The sequence below is a fragment of the Danio aesculapii genome, chromosome 1 (genome assembly GCF_903798145.1).
Source record: "Danio aesculapii chromosome 1, fDanAes4.1, whole genome shotgun sequence".
NCBI lineage: Eukaryota > Metazoa > Chordata > Actinopteri > Cypriniformes > Danionidae > Danio > Danio aesculapii.
This window is the reverse complement of record NC_079435.1, coordinates 54,526,532-54,546,347: the sequence shown is the minus strand read 5'-3', so window position 1 is coordinate 54,546,347 and position 19,816 is coordinate 54,526,532. Positions and strand designations below refer to the sequence as shown.

The 19,816-nt window shown below is 33.0% G+C and overlaps 1 protein-coding gene across 1 annotated transcript in view; it reads left to right on the top strand.

The window, feature by feature from the left end:
• The window catches only part of erbb4a (erb-b2 receptor tyrosine kinase 4a), a 197,300-nt gene extending 178,932 nt beyond the window's left edge, over window positions 1–18,368 (top strand). Inside the window, exons 24-28 of the mRNA XM_056453846.1 lie at window positions 863–1,009; window positions 6,036–6,133; window positions 6,251–6,421; window positions 9,350–9,656; window positions 17,270–18,368. Coding sequence (XP_056309821.1) covers window positions 863–1,009; window positions 6,036–6,133; window positions 6,251–6,421; window positions 9,350–9,656; window positions 17,270–18,111 — 1,565 coding nt within the window. The 3' untranslated portion in view covers window positions 18,112–18,368. The remainder of the gene's footprint in view (window positions 1–862; window positions 1,010–6,035; window positions 6,134–6,250; window positions 6,422–9,349; window positions 9,657–17,269) is intronic.
• Window positions 18,369–19,816: the final 1,448 nt, after the last annotated feature.

Here is a 19,816-nt window from a genome sequence, read left to right as displayed (position 1 = left end):
TTACAATAGGTTCATAGTATATGATTCATTTTATCATGACATTTTTGGTAGAAAAGGAATTGGTATTTTAGCTTGCATATTGGCTATCACAGTGAAGTTTTTTTTTTTTTAAATTCTTCAAAGAAACCATTTTTGAAAATTTCTTTAAAAAAATCATTTTAATCATCTAAAAAAATATTTAAAAAATCTTTATTTAAATTTAACTAACTTTAATCTAATAAAAACGTAATAATTATTATTATTTTTCATAAACATTATTTTTGGAGCATGTTACAGTTACTAAAATATACTAAAAACTGTAAATATTATCATGGATCTTTTAGTATAATAGCATTTGGTATTTTAGCTTGCATATTGGCTGTCACAGTGAGAATACTTTTTTAATTCAAAGAAACTATCAGTGAAAATGTCTTTAAAGAACCACTTTTTAAATTATTTTAATCATCTTCCAACTATCAAGATTCTTTTGTGGAATATTTTTTTTTATTGTTATTATTTTTAATAAACTTTATTTTTGGTGCAAGTTTCAGTTACTAAAATATACTTAAGGTTTTAAATATCATGAAACTTTTAGTATGATAGTATTTGGTATTTTATCTTGCATTTTGACTGTCGCAGTGATGCCATTGAAGAACATTTTTCAATTTTTCAAAGGAACTATTAGTAAAAAGTTCTTCAACAAACCATTTGTAATTGATTTTAATCATCTTTGTACTATTAAGATCCTTTTGTGAAATAAAAAATAAATAAATAAATATTTAAAGATACTTATAAAATTGTATTATTATTTTTTATAAACTGTGTTTTTGGTGCATGTCACAGAAAGTAACATGCTGTCTTTATACTGTATTTTGTAATTCAGGAGTGACTATCTGGGAGCTGATGACGTTTGGAGGAAAGCCTTATGATGGGATTCCCACACGGGACATTCCAGACATTTTGGAAAAAGGCGAACGTTTGCCTCAGCCACCCATCTGCACCATTGACGTCTACATGGTCATGGTCAAATGTGAGTGTTACATATAACTTTGAATATGATTATCTCTGTTCCCTGGTATTTAAATAATAAGATTTCTTCAAAGAATGTCAGTAATGGCCCATTTCCATTGAGTGGTACAGTACAGTACGGGTCGGTACGCGTCACATTTATCAGGCTTGTGTTTCCACTGCCAAAAGGGTACCAATGGTAGTCCTTATTTGGGTTAAAAAACAACACGCAATACATCCCACAGTCAGTGCAAACCTCTCATCTGTATCTTTAATCTTCACCAGTGCATGTAACCTCTTGTTAGAAACTAATTCCATAACTCCGAGTTCATAACAGTCCAAAAGGTGATGATAATAGACAAAAATGGCAGTTTGTTCACGCTTTAGGTGCTGAAAGAATCATTTGCTCCATTGTTTTTTCTGGTTTCTCCTTTGTTTTTTTCATGCGTCTCTCTTATGTTTGTCCGTTTCTGAAAGGATTGGTTGTCAGAAGCGTTTCAATAATTATGCGCACGTTATTATCATCAGCTCAAGAAGTTATAAATATAGTTATAAATATAGACGCACGGCGGGTGATTACGAGCACTCTGGAGAAAGTGAAACCGCCCATGCTTTTAGACCACCTCGTAAAGCAAAAGCAGCACATGGCAGATTTTGTTATTATTGGCTTTGTGGCTATTGATCAAGATGACAACAAGGTTTGAACTCGGGTTCACCATGGCTTTAATATATGTATATATTATTACGATGTAATGTCTTCGTTTTTGGTACTTTTTGACAGCGGAAACGGCCATAAAACAGTACCGAACCTTACCGTACTACACCACTTCGTGGAAACGGGTCCACAATGTGTAGTCAAACCAAAAACTTATTCAGACACCTTTAGCATGTCTCACTTTGTCACAGTTTATTCACTATAGATTATACAATGGAATTCAAATATGGCAAGAGCTCATTCTTCATAGTTAAACTCTGTCAGTACGATTTCATCTTGATAATGTCTGTAACTGTGATTTAAAGGTACGGTACAGTACAGGACTGTAATATAGGTAATGAATTTGTACAGTTTTTGATTCTTTTATTAATTTTCCTCAATTTCTGTTTAATGGAGAGCTGATTTACATGAAGAACACATTTCTAAACAATTGTTTTAATTACTAATTACTGATTTATTTTGTCTTTTTGTCTATGATGACAGTACATAATATTTTCCTACATATCTTTCAAGATACTAGTATTCAGCTTAAAGCAACATTTAAAGGCTTAATTAGGTTAATTAGGCAACACTCATGCCACATCAATTGACGGGGAGCAAATTCAGTAACAAAGTATTTAGGTGTGATGTTGGACAATAAACTTAAGTGGGATGTATGGACTGAAAATCAGCATCCACTGTGTACGGAAAAAGCTTCAACAGAGAATGTACTTCTGAAAGAAACTATAGTCTTTTAATGTTGACAACACATTGTTGATCATGTTTTATAGTTCTTTTATCGATAGCATTGCAACATTTTGTCTGATCTGTTGGTATGGAAATGCTTCTGAGGCAGAAGCGGTCACAACAGTTGTTGGGAATAAAATTAAAGGATATTGATAGTATATACAAAGAAAGGGTACTAAATAAGGCTTGTCAATGATGAGAAGCATCCTTTATCATACAAAGTCCAACTGTTACCATCAGGTCGTCGATATTGTGTTTACAGATGCGTAAGAAATAGGATCAAATTATCATTTACACCTCAAGCAATTAAGTTTTAAAATTCCTCCTCTCTCTGTAGCAGTTGATGGCTAGTAGACTGGATATTTATTTAGATGTACCATATTTTTTAAAGGATTTATTTATATAAATGCAAAATGTGAAATGTCAGATGTCTCTGTGGGTGTATGCTGCAAATGAAATTTCCCTACGGGGACTAACTCACTGACTAACTAAAGTAACCTAACTAATTAGCAAGTTAAGGTAATTAGGCAAGTCATTGTGTTATGATGGTCTGTTCTGTAGCCAAAAGAAAACATTTATTGCTTAAGGAGTCTAATATTGATCTTAAAATGTTTTTTTTTTATTAAAACAGCTTTTATTCTAGCCAAAATAAAACAAATATTGATATTTGTGATATTTGAAAAAGAATATCACAGAAGGGTGAATAATTTTAGGTCTGTATAAGTATTGAATTCCAATCAAAGAATAATCAGACAAATGTCTTCTGAGACAAATTTTCAGTTTTACTGTATCTTGTTAAATTTTCGGCGCCATCATTTGCTGTGTTTGTCCAACCAGTGCTGCGGACTGTGGAAATAAGCAGCTGGGCGAACACCGGGGTTCCTCGGCAATCAAATAATCACAGAGAGATGAATTGAGATGCCGATTGAACCTATTAATTTTAATTACATTTTGACTGTAAGCTGTTGTTTGTGATTCCACTTGCTGTGACATCTGTAACCCTGCGGACAATGAAATGCGGAGTATTGATGGAGATGAAACGTGCTGTGATTGCATGAGTAATTGCTGCTCATTTGGATAAAGTGTTTGACTGTGAGAACTGAAGGACATTAATTGGGTGGAAATGAGGAACAGGCGCTGCAAGGTGAGGCCGTGATACTTCTGTCAGAGACATAATAGAGCAGGAAGAAGAAGTCCCGTCATCTATCTATCTGTTTGTCTGTCTATCCATCCATCCATCCATCCATCCATCCATCCATCCATCCATCCATCCATCCATCCATCTATCTATTCATCTACCTACCTACCGGTCCGTCCGTCCGTCCATCCATCCATCCATATGTCTGTCTTCATTCATTCATTCATTCATTCATTCATTCATTCATTCATTCATTCATTCATTCATTCAAAATTCATTCAAAATTATTGTATTATTAAGTTTTTATATATTTTACTTATCTTTATTTATCATATATAATTAAGAAAATTTGTTTTGTCCCGTCATCTTTTTGTTTGTTTGTTTGTTTGTTTGTTTCTTTGTTTGTTGATTGATTGACCAAGTTGTTGATTGATTCATTGTTTCCTTCATTGATCTATTTGTTGAATCATTTGTTGATTAATTTGTTGATTATTTTATTGATTAATTAATTGATTCATTCATCGATCCATTTGTTGTATCTTTCGTTGATTAATTTGTTTATTAATCATTAGATTAATTTGTTGATTCTTTCATTGAATCATTATTTGATTCATTCATTGATTAATTATTTGAGTAATTCATTGATTAATGTGTTGTTTCATTAATTTATTCATTGATTGACTAATTGATTGATTCATTCATTCGTCGTATCATTTTGATTCATTCATTTATTCATTCATTGTATCATTATTTGATTAATTTGTTCATTCATTCATTGTATAATTCTTAGAATTATTCCTTGATTCATTTGTTAAATCATTTGTTGATTAATTCATTATTTGATTCATTATTTCATTCATTCATTCATTCATTCATTCATTCATTCATTCATTCATTCATTCATTCATTCAATTGTTGTGTCATTATTTGATTCGTTTGTTGTATCATTCTTTGATCCATTTGCTGATTCATTTTTTGATTAATTAATTGATTAATTATTTGAGTAATTAATTTGTTTATTTATTAATTGATTGATTGATTGATTGATTGACTGGTTAATTGATTGATTGATTGATTGATTGATTGATTGATTGGTTGATTGATTGATTGATTGGTTGATTGATTGATTGATTGATTGATTGATTGATTGATTGATTGATTGATTGATTGATTGATTGATTGATTGATTGATTGATTGATTGATTGATTGATTGATTGATTGATTGATTGATTAGTTCATTCGTTTTATCATTTTGATTCATTCATTTTATCATTATTTCATTCAGTCATTGATTCATTCATCACATCATTCTTTGACTCATTTGTTAATGAAGTCATTGATTAATCATTTAATTAATTCATTGATTCTTTAATTGTATTGTTCTTTGATTAATTCATTGATTAATTCATTGATTAATTATTTGAGTAATTCATTGATTAATTAATTGATTAATGTGTTGATTCATAAATTGATTCATTGATTGACTGACTGATTCAATCATTAATTCATTCATTGTATCATTTTGATTCCTTCCTTGATTCATTCATTGTATCATTCTTTGACTTTTTCATTTGTTGATTAAATCATTGATTAATTATTTGATTCATTCCTTGATTCATTTGTTGATTGATTAATTGATTCATTCGTTCATTCATTCAAGTGTTTGTATAATGACTGAATGATCACAATATGTGAAGTTTATTTTTAAACAAATTTCGAGAGGATCACGTGTTTATGATTGTTCCCAGCTGTTCCAGCATCAGCTCATGATCGATTATCCAATCAGATGACTCCTAACTCACTATAAATAGCCAGAATTTTCTTATCTCAATATCTTCGTCTTGAAGATCGTCTTCCACAGTCTAAATAACACGCACCCTTAGTAAATTGAACACTCAAAATTTATACCATAGTCAAACTCTCAGCGAGTACACCTCTCCTCTGTCATCCATATCCGACACTAGCTAGAAATAAGCCAGGGGGAGGTTTATCGAGATCTACCTGAGCTCAAACTCCTCTCTCGCCCTGCAAATGGGAGGGAGCCCAGGGCTCAAGGATCTCATAAGCTCAGGGCTCTTTCCCAAGACAGCATGCCAAACAAGCTGTTATTAACAAACATTAGCTAAGTGTGAACTCTTGAATTTGTCATAATCAAATGACTCTGTAATGGTGTTTATTTTAATAATTTGTTTATTTTTAATTTAATAATTTTTTTTGTATTTTCCCCTTATTTGTATAGTTTAATTAATTAAATAACAAATTTTTTCGTCCATCTATACATCTGTTTGTTTGTTTGTTTGTTTGTATGCTTGTTTATTCATTAATTAATTCATGTTCTCTAATAAAATAAGCTATTTTTCAGAGTATTTCCTATAATATTTTTTCTCCTGGAGATAGTAAACTGCAATGCAGGCTTGTAAATGACATATGCATTCAGCACTGGCATGTCTTACTGTCTTCACCTCCAGGCTGGATGATTGATGCCGATAGTCGTCCACGTTTTAAAGAACTCGCTGCAGAGTTCAGCCGTATGGCACGAGACCCACAGAGATACCTCGTCATACAGGTGAGAATACAGTTATTTTTATATCACATCTCACCTTGAAAATCAATACTTTGTCCTACAGCACCCATTAAACTCAAGGTGATTGCAGAGAGTGATGGTGTGTTTTTCTGATCTCAGGGCGATGATAGGATGAAGCTGCCCAGTCCAAACCACAGCACGTTTTTCCAGAGTCTTCTAGATGAGGAGGAGCTGGACGACCTGATGGATGCTGATGAGTACCTGGTTCCTCAGACTTTCAATATCTCTACCTCTACTTACACGTCACGCACAACAATGGATGCCAGTAGGGTGAGAATTACTTTTTGCTTTCTTTTCAGTTCATTGGAGAAAAGCATCTGTCAAAAATTTAACTTTTTTTGTTAATTAATTTAATTTAATTTAATTTAATTTAATTTAATTTAATTTAATTTAATTTTAATTTTATTTATTTATTTATTTATTTATTTATTTATTTATTTATTTATTTATTTATTTTATTTTATTTTATTTTATTTTATTTTATTTTATTTATTTATTTATTTATTTATTTATTTTGTTGGTTTATTTTATTAAAAAAATTTAATTCAATTTAATTTATCTTAATTTTATTTAATTTTATTTTAGATTTGATTTAGATTAGATTAGATTAGATTAGATTAGATTAGATTAGATTAGATTAGATTGGATTAGATTAGATTAGATTCGACTTTATTGTCATTACACATGTACAAGTACAAGGCAACGAAATGCAGTTTCGGTCTAGCCAGCAGTGCAATAGCAGCAAGTGCAGGATACAGGTATAAGTTATAAAGTGCAGTTATAGAAAAACTATGGTGATATTTACAGATGGATGTACTATGAACATTACATACAGGTTGTATTAGCTATCAACAAAGATTTACAATAAATGAATATATGTACAGGTTGCTATTAATAATCAGAAGTGTGCAGATGGATAAACAATTACAAATGTATATGTACAGTGGGTGTGTACATGATTACAAATGTCCATGTGCAGTGGGTATGTACAGTTCAAATAAATGAATCAGTGCAATGTAGTGCTATGAATATGTGCAAATTTAAATGTGCAAATGTTAAACAGTGCAGTGATTGTGAGGAGTTTAAGTTAGAGGAGAGTGGGGGATGTATTCGGGGGGCAAAAGAGTCAGTGAGGGGCAGAGTTCAAAAGAGAGACAGCTCTGAGGGAAAAGCAGTTCCTCAATCTGCTGGTTATTGTCTGAGGGAGCCTAAAGCGCCTGCCGGAAGGCAGGAAGGAAAACAGTCTGTGAGCAGGGTGAGAGGTGTCCTTAAGAATACTGCGTGCTCGGCGCAGACAGTGTCTCTTCTGGATGTCCTCAATGGCTGGCAGTGTGGTCCCAGTGATGCCTTGGGCAGTTTTCAACACCCGCTGCAGTGTCTTACGCTCAGCAACAGAGGAGCTTCCATACCAGACTGTGACGCAGTTGGTCAGGATGCTTTCTATTGTGCAGCGGTAGAAGTTTACCAAGACAGCTGATGAAAGCTGGTTCTTCTTAAGTTGCCTTAAGAAAAATATGCGCTGGTGAGCCTTCTTGACCAGGCTGGAGGTGTTGGTGGTCCAGGAGAGCTCCTTAGAAAAGTGGGTCCCCTGGAACTTGAAGGATGAGACAGGCTCAACGGCCATCCTATTGATGTTAATGGGATCATGTGATAAATTTATTAATACAATTTTTTACATTTAATTAAATTTTTAATTTTATTTATTTCATTTTACTTCATTTTTCATTAATTTTCCTTTCGGCTTAGTCCCTTTATTAATCAGGGGTCGCCACAGCGGAATGAACCGCCAACATATCCAGCATATGTTTTACGCAGCAGATACCCTTCCAGCTGCAACCCATCACTGGAAAACATCCATACACACCCATTCACACTCATACACTACGGACAATTTAGCTTACCCAATTCACCTGTACCGCAAGTCTTTGAACTTGTGGGGGAAATCGGAGCACCCGGAGGAAACCCATGCCAACATGGAGAGAACAAGCAAACTCCACACAGAAATGCCAACTGACCCAGCCGAGGCTCGAACCAGCGACTTTTTGCTATGAGGCGATTGTGCTACCCACAGCGCTATTGTGCAGCGTTACTTTTATTTTATTATTATTTTTTATAATTAATTTATTATTGTTATTATTATTATTATTATTATTATTATTATTATTATTATTATTAGTAGTAGTAGTAGTAGTAGTAGTAGTAGTAGTAATATTAGTAGTATTAGTATTATTATTATTAATTTATTTCACTTATTTTTTTTTCACTAAGGCTTCATTACAGCAAAATATATTAAAGAAAATCATTTTTAACTGTGATAAAGTACAAAATAAACATTACCAAGCGTTATCTCAGCATTGGGACTCTATAGAAAAACATAGTTTGGGTGCATTTGTTTAGGGTGATGAAAGCTCTTTTTTTCACCTAATAAACTGCATTGTCATAGTCTAGCAATCATTTAAAAATACCTTAGCAATTATATAAACAGATACATTTGGCCATTTCTCACCACTATCTAGCAATCTGTTGCCATTGTACCCCAAAAATACAGATATAATTAATTTCATAGACACAGAAACCCCACTCTAGTTAATATTACAGTTTTTTGTGGATTTTTATTACTTACAAATATAGTACTCATTCATTCATTTGTTGTGCTCATGTGCCCACTAAGCAAATGATAGTATGATAGGATAAAGCTGGCCAGTATTACCATATGATTATTATTATTAATTATCAGTGATCAAGTCTAAAGAAAAATAACTGATCAATTCATCAAAACGCTATGTGGTTTTCTTCTTTGTACTACAGTAAAATAAAATATTTAGTGTATCTATATTAAACAATATTTTTACTTTGAGTGAATGTAATTTTTTTCTTGACAACAATATATGTTTTTATTTTGATAAAATAAAATTTTATAGTTTGAATTAAAATACATTTTTACATTGGTTAAGTTAAAAATATGATTTTCTTCTTTGTACTAAAGTGAAACAAAAAAAAAATATTTTGAATTTTTTTCTTGACCACGATAAATATTTTTATTGTAGATTAAATTCAATTTAATAGTTTGAATCAAAGTGAAACTATAGATTTTTTAAAAATTACAGTAATTTTACTTTACGTTGGTTCAAAGGGTAATTTTTATGATTGTAGTCAAGAGCGTGCTGCATCTAATCTTTATTTTTGCCCCCAATACAGACTCTGAGGTGTCGTGACAGGGTTTTCAGTCCTGAAGACGGGATGGGGGCTTGTTCTCGTGATGTTCCTGCTTCAGCGAGTGCTGTGTTTGTTCCTGTGAGCACTCAAGCTGTGGGACTGAACGTTCTTGAGGAACAGCACTGTAATGGGAGCCTGAAGAAGCAGCAGCAGCAGCCCATGTCTGGATCAGGGGATGATTGCGATGGCCAGCGCTACAGTGCAGACCCGACCATCTTTCTCGGAGAGAGGAGTCTGAAGAATACAGACGAAGATGGATACATGAGCCCTATGAACAAGTCAACCTCAGGTACTGTACACAGATCACACAAATCAAGCAGTAAAATGCAACCCAGGCTCATTGGAAATATGTGCCCAGGGTTCATTTTTTTGAGAGCCAACAAATATGTTCCCTGGAATATGTTTTCTTGCAGTGTTTGTGTTCAAAAAAATCCACTTGAAGGTGCAGTGTACATTTTTGATGATTTCAAATGTGTTACTGGGGCTCGTTTTATCATATGTGTGACACTGTTAAAAAAACTTTGTTATTTAACTTTTTTTTGGGGTGCCAGAAAATTTTTTAAAATAAAGTCTGTTAAATTACAGTCATTTACCGTAAAATACTGGACATTAAATTACATAAATGTACTTAAATTAAAATTTCCGGCAAATTTATGTAATTTACCATCTGTTATTTACGGTAAATGTCTGTAATTTAACGACCGTTATTTTACTTTTTTTTTTTTCAACACCCCAGCTGCCGGAAAAAAAAAAGAAACATAAAATGACGGGGTTTTTTTTGCAGTGTATTTCTCATAAATCCACTAGAGGCCACTGTATACATTTCTGCGCACATTAATGTCTTTTTTCGTGCATGTCAGTTGTGATTGTGCATATATCAGTTTAATATGGACTGACCCACACATCCTCTTTCCTAAACCCAACCAATAGTGTTTTCAACAGCACAATAGAAGAGAAAAGCCATCAAAACCACATGCAACTTTTTTAGGTTAAGTTTTTTCAATTTCGTCGGACTCACACCCCAGTCTGCTGTGCTCTGTTCACGTTTATCTACTGAGCAAACCAATCACGCCATAAATGCCGGCCATACAGAGATAAGCAGTCAGCGATACTGCCCCACAGCATTGATTTTTACACATAAAAAGCAGCAATATGTTTCTGAGAGCACATATTTGTCAGTTCTCAAACATTTACACCAGGGTACGTTTTCCAAATGAGCCTGTGTTGGTAAAATAGCATACAGTAAATAATACTCCAGTACAAATAGAAAACACTTCACTTACAAGTAGAAAACACTTCATATACAAGTAGAAAACACTTCATATTGATTTTTTCATCTTGATTTTTTCACTTCAGTGTTAAAATTCAAAAGAACGTATTAATAAATGCGAGTTATTATTATTATTTTTTGTAAATTTCTTGTCATATGTTGATAACCATACTAATAATGAATGAAAGTCTAAGTATTGAGGCAGGCGAAGACAGCAAAATATACCATCTAGACCACATGTGTCAAACTCCTGGAGGGCCACAGCTCTGCACAGTTTAGTTCCAACCCTAATTAAACACACTTGATTAAACTAATTAAGTCCTTCAGGCTTGTTTGAAATCTACAGGTAAGTGTGTTAGAGCAGGGTTGGAACTAAACTGTACAGGGCTGCGGAGTTTTACACCCCTGATCTAGACCATTGGTGCCCAATCTCAGTCCTGCATAGTTTAGCTCCAACTTCCTTCAACACACCTGCCTGGAAGTTTCTAGTATACCTAGAAAGAGCTTGGCTGCTTCTAAAATTGCATTCTTCCATACTATATAGTATGCTAAAAACACTATGTGAGCTGAGTAGTATGTCCACATTCATAGAGTTTGAAAAACAGTATGCGAGAAGTACCCGGATGACCTACTACTGTGCTTCCAGGTAGATTCTGAAGTGCACATCTGATGGACACTACGCTATCTCATGATGCACTGTGAGAGAATGTATGAATGGGAGTGAAGCGAAGCAACTGATGTAATCATGACAAAATGGCGGATGTAGTATGTCCAAGTTCCATTCATACTGTATAGCACGTACTTTTCTAACGGCCGAGTAGTAAATTCAAATTTAAATGCAGTACCTATAGTAGGTAGAGTAAAATATACCATCTAGCCCACGTGTGTCAAACTCTGTTCCTGGAGGGCCACACCTCTGCACAGTTTAGTTCCAACCCTAATTAAACAAACCAGATTAAACTAATTGAGTCCTTAAGGCTTGTTTAAAACCTATACTGGTAAGTGTGTTGGAGCAGGGTTGGAACTAAACTGTGCAGGGCTGCGGCCCTCCAGGAAATGAGTTTTATATCCTTGATCTGGACCATTGGTGCCCAAACTCTGTCCTGCATAGTTTAGCTCCAACTTCCTTCAACACACCTGCCTGGAAGTTTCTAGTATACCAAGAAAGAGCTTGGCTGCTTCCAAAATCGCATACTTCCAAATTATATAGTAAGCTAAAACAGCTGAGTGAGTTGAGTAGAATGTCTGAATTCATAGTATTTGAAAAACAGCATGCGAGAATTACCCGGATGACCTACTACTTCTGGCAAGATTCTGAAGCGCTACACTATCCAGTGATGCACCAAGAGAGAATTAATGAATGGGAGTGAAAAGCGATGTCACTGACGTTGGTAAGTCACGTGATCATGAAAAAATGGCAGCTGTAGTACCTCCAAGTTCCTTTCATACTACTTACATTCATACTGGATGGAATGTACTTTTCTAACGGCTGAGAAGTAAATCCAAAATCACCTACTGCTCACTAGATACTGAATTTGAAAGCAGTTCTTGATTACCCGTTTCAGGTGGGTTTAATTGAAGCTGGAACTAATCTCTGCAGGAAATCGACCCTGCAGGACCGAGCTTGAGCACCTCTGAGCTAGACTGTATAGTATATAAAAAAATAAATAAAACCAAAATTGCAAATGTATGCTGACGAAAAAATAAAAATTAACATCCCAGCAGGAACCTTGATGCAAAAAAAAAAAAAAACATAAAAAAAGCAAATCGATTTGATGTCAATCGCTACCTTGATGTCAAAATGACATTAAATTGACATCTAACATAAGTGTCAAAAACATCAAAACAAAATCCAGTGTAAGTTCTTAATTTGGAATTGAAGCTTTCAAATGAATTAAAACTTTCTTTTATTATAATACTTTTTTTGTGTCGTAATTTCGATGATCAAAAGGGCATCAATATGTGGATGCCAAACAGACATCAAGGTTTTGATATCACATCAATTTGTACTTTTGACATATTTTTTATGTTGTTTTTTTTAAGATGCCAGCCGGGATAGGACGAAAAAAAATTAAATAAAAAGATTTTTGGCTATACACAGTGCTCAGCATGATTGAGTACATCCTATTTTGAAAATGAATATTTTTATCTATTTTCCAGTAAATATAGGCAATGTATTTTGGTGCATTTAAACAAAACAGATTTATTCAAAAGATATATTTATTAAAATTATATTTCAGTCACCAAACATATTTAGAAATTGAAACATAATACAATTAAATTCAAGCAAAATATTGCAAAAAAATAAAAATAAAAAATACAACCTACAAAATTTCAACAAAATTTTAATATATTTTTTGATTTGCATTAAATTTGTATTTAATTATAAAATTAAATTTGTATTTAATATTTTTCTATAACATAAATTTGAGTGTATTAGTTTTTGGACCGTTATCGTAAGTTATTTTGTTAGATAAGCTCCAGACTTGGCTTCAGTACTGACTAATGTATATGCAGAGATATAATATTGTATAGATTTCTAATAAAAATATGAATTTAAAAGATAGATTTATGAGGGTGTACTTATATATCCTGAGCACTTTAGAAGTCAATAGGTGTTTTTTACCCAAAATTATTTAGTATGATTTTGGAACAAGTGGAAGATGAGTAAATAATGATAACTACAAATCATATATATATATATATATAAATAATATAAGATATTTTAAAACCATTCCATAAATCATTGCATGCCTTTTTATCCGAAATCCACTTGGCATGTGCATGATGCTTCTGGGTCTGCATGAATTAGTTTGGTGTAAATCACCACTGAAAGTCTTTTATTACACATACTCTGGTCGATAATATTGCGGTCGCCACATTTCAGCCTCAGATAGTTTAAAACAAAAGAGTGTCTGGAGTAAAACATTAATCCAGCGTGGTGGGTTGAGTGGGACGATAAATCAATAGATTCTGAGTTCCTCCATTACAAATTTTGGCAGCAGTTAATGGTCTCATCCTTCACCTCAGAGGCTTCAAACTAAAGAGTGCCAATGAATTGTGGGTGGTTAACTAGAAGTGGGCTACCCGCTGTTTCAGTAGTTAAACTACAGCCAGCGGGCTGTGTGTGACTAACACAAACTGACTATTAAATTACCGTATTTAAAAAGACAGTTTCTCTGGAGTTTGTGTGATTTGTTTAATGCTTTTTTAAAGAAGTTCTCATCCGGACACTCAGTAATTTTTAATTGTAATTTAGATATATTTCGATTTTTTTTATATTAGAAACAGCAATGTAATGTGACATAATATATCATTGTGTCATGCTATATTGATAATTTACAGTTCTAATGTTTTGTTTAAGCCTTTATTTTGAAATAAAATATATAGCATGCTCCACGAGTAGCAGTGCGATATGGCCGTATATCAACACTGGTAGAAGGCATGCACTGGCACGAGGCTGCAAGCCTGGTGTCCCACCAGTGCTAATATACAGCCATATCGCACTGCTACTTGTGTGATATTGCATTTATACAACAGTTTGACGGCACAACAAGTGTGATATTGCGTTTATACAACAGTTCAACGGGATAATTGTATATATAAAAATGAAAATCAAATACGGAGAGTCTAAAAACCCTTTTGTATTAGGAACTACTTTCTTCTGCCATTCGTTCACATCTGCAGCTGACGTCAGAACAGCAGAAGCCGTTACTAATTCACCAACGTCACTTTAGAGTTAGATTTTTGAATGATTCTCTAACGTAATGTCTAAATTCATAACAAAACAGGTGATTTTGTTCACATTTTAAGATTTTGAGGCTGAACGGCGTGAAATGCCATCCGTCTACAACTGTTACAATAGGGATTTCACAATAATTAACCCTGAAAAAAGCAGCGCAATAACTACCAGATTGCTGGTAGGAAAAATTTTAAACACTTACGAGTGTTTCTTATTTTTTTCTGCCAACACAACACACATTCCTGATATGCGAGTCCTATCTCACAATCAATACACTACAATTATATAGTATGAATACAGCACATACACACCAACATACAAAATAAAGAGGTCAACTTAGGATGTCCTTTACCAGTTTAATAATGATTTGATCAGCTGTAGTTAGAAAGCTGTTTTAATCTTCTAAGGGCTTATTCCTCGCATAGTCCTGTTGCCATCTTGTGGATAGACAACGCCATTCTCAACATTCTCAACTAAAAAAGCCTCAAAAGTACATTATGTTTTCCAACAGCTGCAGCATTTGTCAAACTGTAGAGTGTCCTCTGCTTGTTGCTGTATGTGGGCAGAGTAATACACAAAGATGAAGGGTGAAGTGGCGGTACGAGTGTTGTTACTGGCTGTTACTGTGCTGTTACTCCATGGCTATTAGCCAATCAGATTTAGCCAAACATATAAACAGTTTTAATTGACATGGTGGCTCAGTGGTTAGAATTGTCGCCTTACATCAAGAAAGTTGCTGGTTTGAGTCCAGGCTGGACCAGTTTCTATTTCTGTGTGGAGTTTGCATGTTCTCCCCTTGTTAGCTAGGGTGCTCCAGTTTCCCCCACAGTCCAAAGACATGCACTATAAGTGGATTGGATGAATTAAAATTGGCCATTGTGTGTGAATGTGTATGGGTGTTTCACAGTACTGGGTTGCGGCTGGAAGGGCATCCGCTGCGTAAAACAAGCCGAAGGAAAATGAATGAAGGAAGGAATGGAACTTAATGCATTGACAAAATCTACCATGTAAAATGTGCTATAGAAATAAAGATGAATTAAATTGAATATCCACTGAGAACCTTTAACATTACTAGAACCCCTGCAAAGACTAGACTTTTTGTTATAGTGGAAAAATTTTCCTAGAAGAATAAATTGTTCTTTAAAATGAGAACAGAATTACTGAAGGGTTGTTTGAGGAACTAAACTATTCTTGCTGCAAAAAGCATTTCTTTTCATGCCTGAATGTGATCAGTGTATTGACGATAAACTAAAACTGACACTCTCTTCTGGAAGTACTAGAGATTCTTGCTCATTTATTATGCTGCATATTTATTATGTGAAGGGTAATTTAATCAGCTCATTAATTCTCATTCATATTCTGAACAATAACACAAAAGAATGCAATGAATTGTAAAATGTAGGTCAGGAGACTCGTACAAATGTAGGCCACAATGTTCTTTTTAATGTCTGCAAAATTTCCTCTCTAAAATGTTCAGTAGTTCTGTCTGTTTAATAGCACTCCAATTATTGTTTGTACAGTGCATTCACTGCTTTAAGATCTGTAATATTCCGATTATAGATTATAGATGTACACACACTGCATTGAGATTGCTCCAGTGATTTGATACAAAAAGTGCTTACATGACACGATTCGGATTATTACAAGTACATGTGTTAATTAGAGTTCTGAATCAAAAATAAATTAATAAATAAATAAATTGTTATAATTATTATATCTGGTTAACTGAAATCAAGTTATTTATTAGTTTATTTATTAAGCATTTATTATTCTTATTATTAGTTCTGAAAAATATTAAATAAACAAACAAATAAATAAATAAATAAATAAATAAATAAATAAATAAATAAATAAATACATATTATTATTATTATTATTATTATTATTGTTGTTGTTGTTGTTGTTGTTGTTTATATTATTATTGTTACTATTATTATAACTATTATTATTATTATATCTGGTTAACTTGAATCAAGTTATTTATTATTCTTATTTACAGTTCCGAGTAAAAAATTAAAATAAATAAATAATAATAATAAAATAAAATAAAAATAAATACATATTATTATTTTTATTATTATTATTATCATATCTGGTTAACTGAAATCAAGTTATTTATTATTGTTATTTAGAGTTCTGAATAAAAAATAAAAATAAAAAAGAATAACAAATAAATAAATAAATAAATAAATAAATAAATAAATAAATAAATAAATAAATAAATAAATAAATAAATAAATAAATATTATTATATCTGGATAACTTGAATCAAGTCATTTATTATTCTCATTTTGCGTTTCGTATAAAATAAATAAATATCTCGTTAACTTGAATCAAGTTATTTATTATTCTGTTTAGTGTTCCAAATAAATAAATAAATAAATAAATAAATAAATAAATAAATGAATAAATAAATAAATAAATAAATAAATAAATTAATTAATTAATTAATTAATTAATTAATTAATTTTATTATATCTGGTTAACTTGAATCAAGCTACTTTTTATTATCATTATTATTATTAATAGTAGTAGTAGTAGTAGTAGTAGTAGTATTACTATATTATTATTATATTATCAATTATTATCAATGCAATTATTATCAAAACTATCACCAAAACTTTTAAATCAAAATGAAGTTTCTCATTTCTTCCAACAAATTGCAAATGCTTTTGGACATGCAAAATAAATAAATAATGTAAATATTGTAAATGTAAATTGTGTTGTGAGAAATGCACCAAAGCCACTGAGAAAAACCGTATTAAAATATAATATTGGTGTGTACACATCTATACATACTATTCTTCTTTGATAAGCATTTGTGGTGTACACCTTGATTTCTGTATACAATGTGCCATTTTTATCATGCTGTTGTCCTCTGTGTCTACAGACCATCTCAGTCCTGTGGAGGAGAATCCTTTCGTAAACCACCGGAAAAACGTAAACATTACTGCACTGGACAACCCGGGTTACCACAGCACACCTGACAGAAAACCCAAAGCCGAAGAAGACGAGTACATCAACGAACCCCTTTACCTCAATGCATACAATACAACTGGCGGGACAAACATGGAGGTCATGAGGAGAAATGGATCCTCCGTCCCTCTACAGATGACAACAGCGACCAGCGCCGCGAGCAGTCACATTATTCTCACCACACAACCAGGAAAAGCCCATCACCACGGCCAAGGAACACATGTTCATTTCGCCATCCCACCTGTTCAACCCCCCCAAACCAGAGTGATGAGCCAAAACGGCCAGCATTCCCAGTCTTCACACGCCGTCGAGTCCAATTCCTCCAGCATGTCCGCCAATCCCTCTTTATTATCCCAAATCTCTCTCGTCAGTCAACAGATCCAACCTTGTCTGGTGAGTCAGGCTCAAGTACCGAAATCCGTAGTCCAAAATAAAAGCATAGCAGGCCTTCCTGGTCACCTCGTTTACCCGGTTAACATGCTTCAGACGGGACACACTGGGACTGTAATGGCTGATAGGAAGTCGAAGAAGAATTTCGATAATCCCGATTATTGGCAGCACAGTTTGCCACCGAAGGTGACCCAAGCGAACCCTCAAGACCCCACGCAAGCGTGCAAAAGCAAACATCTGTACAGACACAGCATTCGGAGTCGTTTGGCCGTGGCTGATAACCCGGAGTTTGTTTCGGAGTTTAATAAGAGACCAGGACCGGTTCTGCCACCTCCGCCATACCGGCACAGGAATACGGTTGTGTAACGTCTAGGCCCATCAGATTCATCTACCAGCACCGTACGTTACATTGGGAATATTGAATGACGTCAGGAATTAAGGAGACTTTAAAGGGAAAACCGATCAACCAAAGTGCCTCGAAACTGTTCCAAAAGCTATTCCGTGTTTTTATATTCAAACCAATCCGAATGTAAGCAGATGTAGGTCACTTAAAGAGACAGTTCACACTATTTTTGTTTCTTTTGTTGTTTATTTACCTTCATGTTGTTCCAACAGATACTTTATTAATTATAGAGACATACAAGAAATATAAATAAATAAATGCAGCTAGAAGGGCATATGCCAGAGTATTTGGCGGTTCATTCCATTGTGGCGACCCCTGACAAATCAGGGACTAAGCTGAATGAAAATAAAAGAATAAATAAATAAATAAATAAATAAATAAATAAATAAATAAATAAATAAATAAATAAATAAATAATGATTTCTGTCCATTCACTGAGTTATTAAAAATATTTAAAAAGTAATAATAATAATTCAACGTTGCAAAATATCACAAAATGTATACATATTATTCAGACTGACTGACAGCCTAATTCCATTTATAATTTTGATCAAAAGCAATTAATTAAAACCAATTAACATTTTGATTGTTTGATGCTTTTAAACTTCTTTTTTATACTGTTTATTTTATATTAAGGGTTTAAAAGTTTTTAACCACGGAAAATGATCCAGAAAATAGATGAAAAATGTCAATATTCCACTCATATCCCTCTCATGTATCCAAACATTTAATTCTTGGCTTCTTCAGATTTATGATTTTATGATTTACGATTTCTAGCTTTGTGTTTTGAGTGTAATTAAATATCTTTTTTTTTTATTATCAGTAGTTTTCAGAATAAAACAAAGTAAAATATAATCATATAATATAATAACAATAATGAAGTTGGGGCGAATCGGTGGCACAGTGGTTAGCACTGTCGCCTCAAAGCAAGAAGGTTGCTGGATCGAGTACCGGCTGGGTCAGTTGGCATTTCTGTGTGGAGTGTGCATGTTCTCCCTGTGTTGGCGTGAGTTTCCTCTAGGTGCTCCGGTTTCCCCCACAGGTCTGAAGACATAAGTTATAGGTGAATTGAATAAACTAAATTGGCCATAGTGTATGTATGTAAATGAGTGTGTATAGATGTTTCTCAGTACAAGAAGAACATCCGCTGTGGAAAACATATGCTGGATAAGTTGGCGGTTTATTCTGCTGTGCCCTGATAAATAAGGGACTAAGCTGAAGGAAAATGAATGAATGAATGAATAATAAAGTTTCACAGTATTTTTAAAACATAAATGAAATAAAAAATTTTTTTGAGGAAAATAATAATAATAATAATAATAATAATAACCATAATAATAATAATAATAATAATAATAATATAGGCTTCCAATAGAAGTGGTAATTAATAAATTTTTAAAAATATCTTATAATTTGACTTTTAAAGATGAAGAACAGTTGTGCTACTTCGTATTACTTCGTATTAGTTTTTACAGTATTTCTTTAGAACAGACATACAAATTAAAAGTCCCTTTCATGAAAAAAGCTTCCAAAGGAGGCTCAGAAATGGTGATTGATTCATTTTTAAAATATCTTATAACTTGAGTTTCAAAGATGTACAAAAGTGTTGGAATGACATGAGAGTAAATGATTAAATGAATATAAAGCTAATGATTATGAGGAAAATAC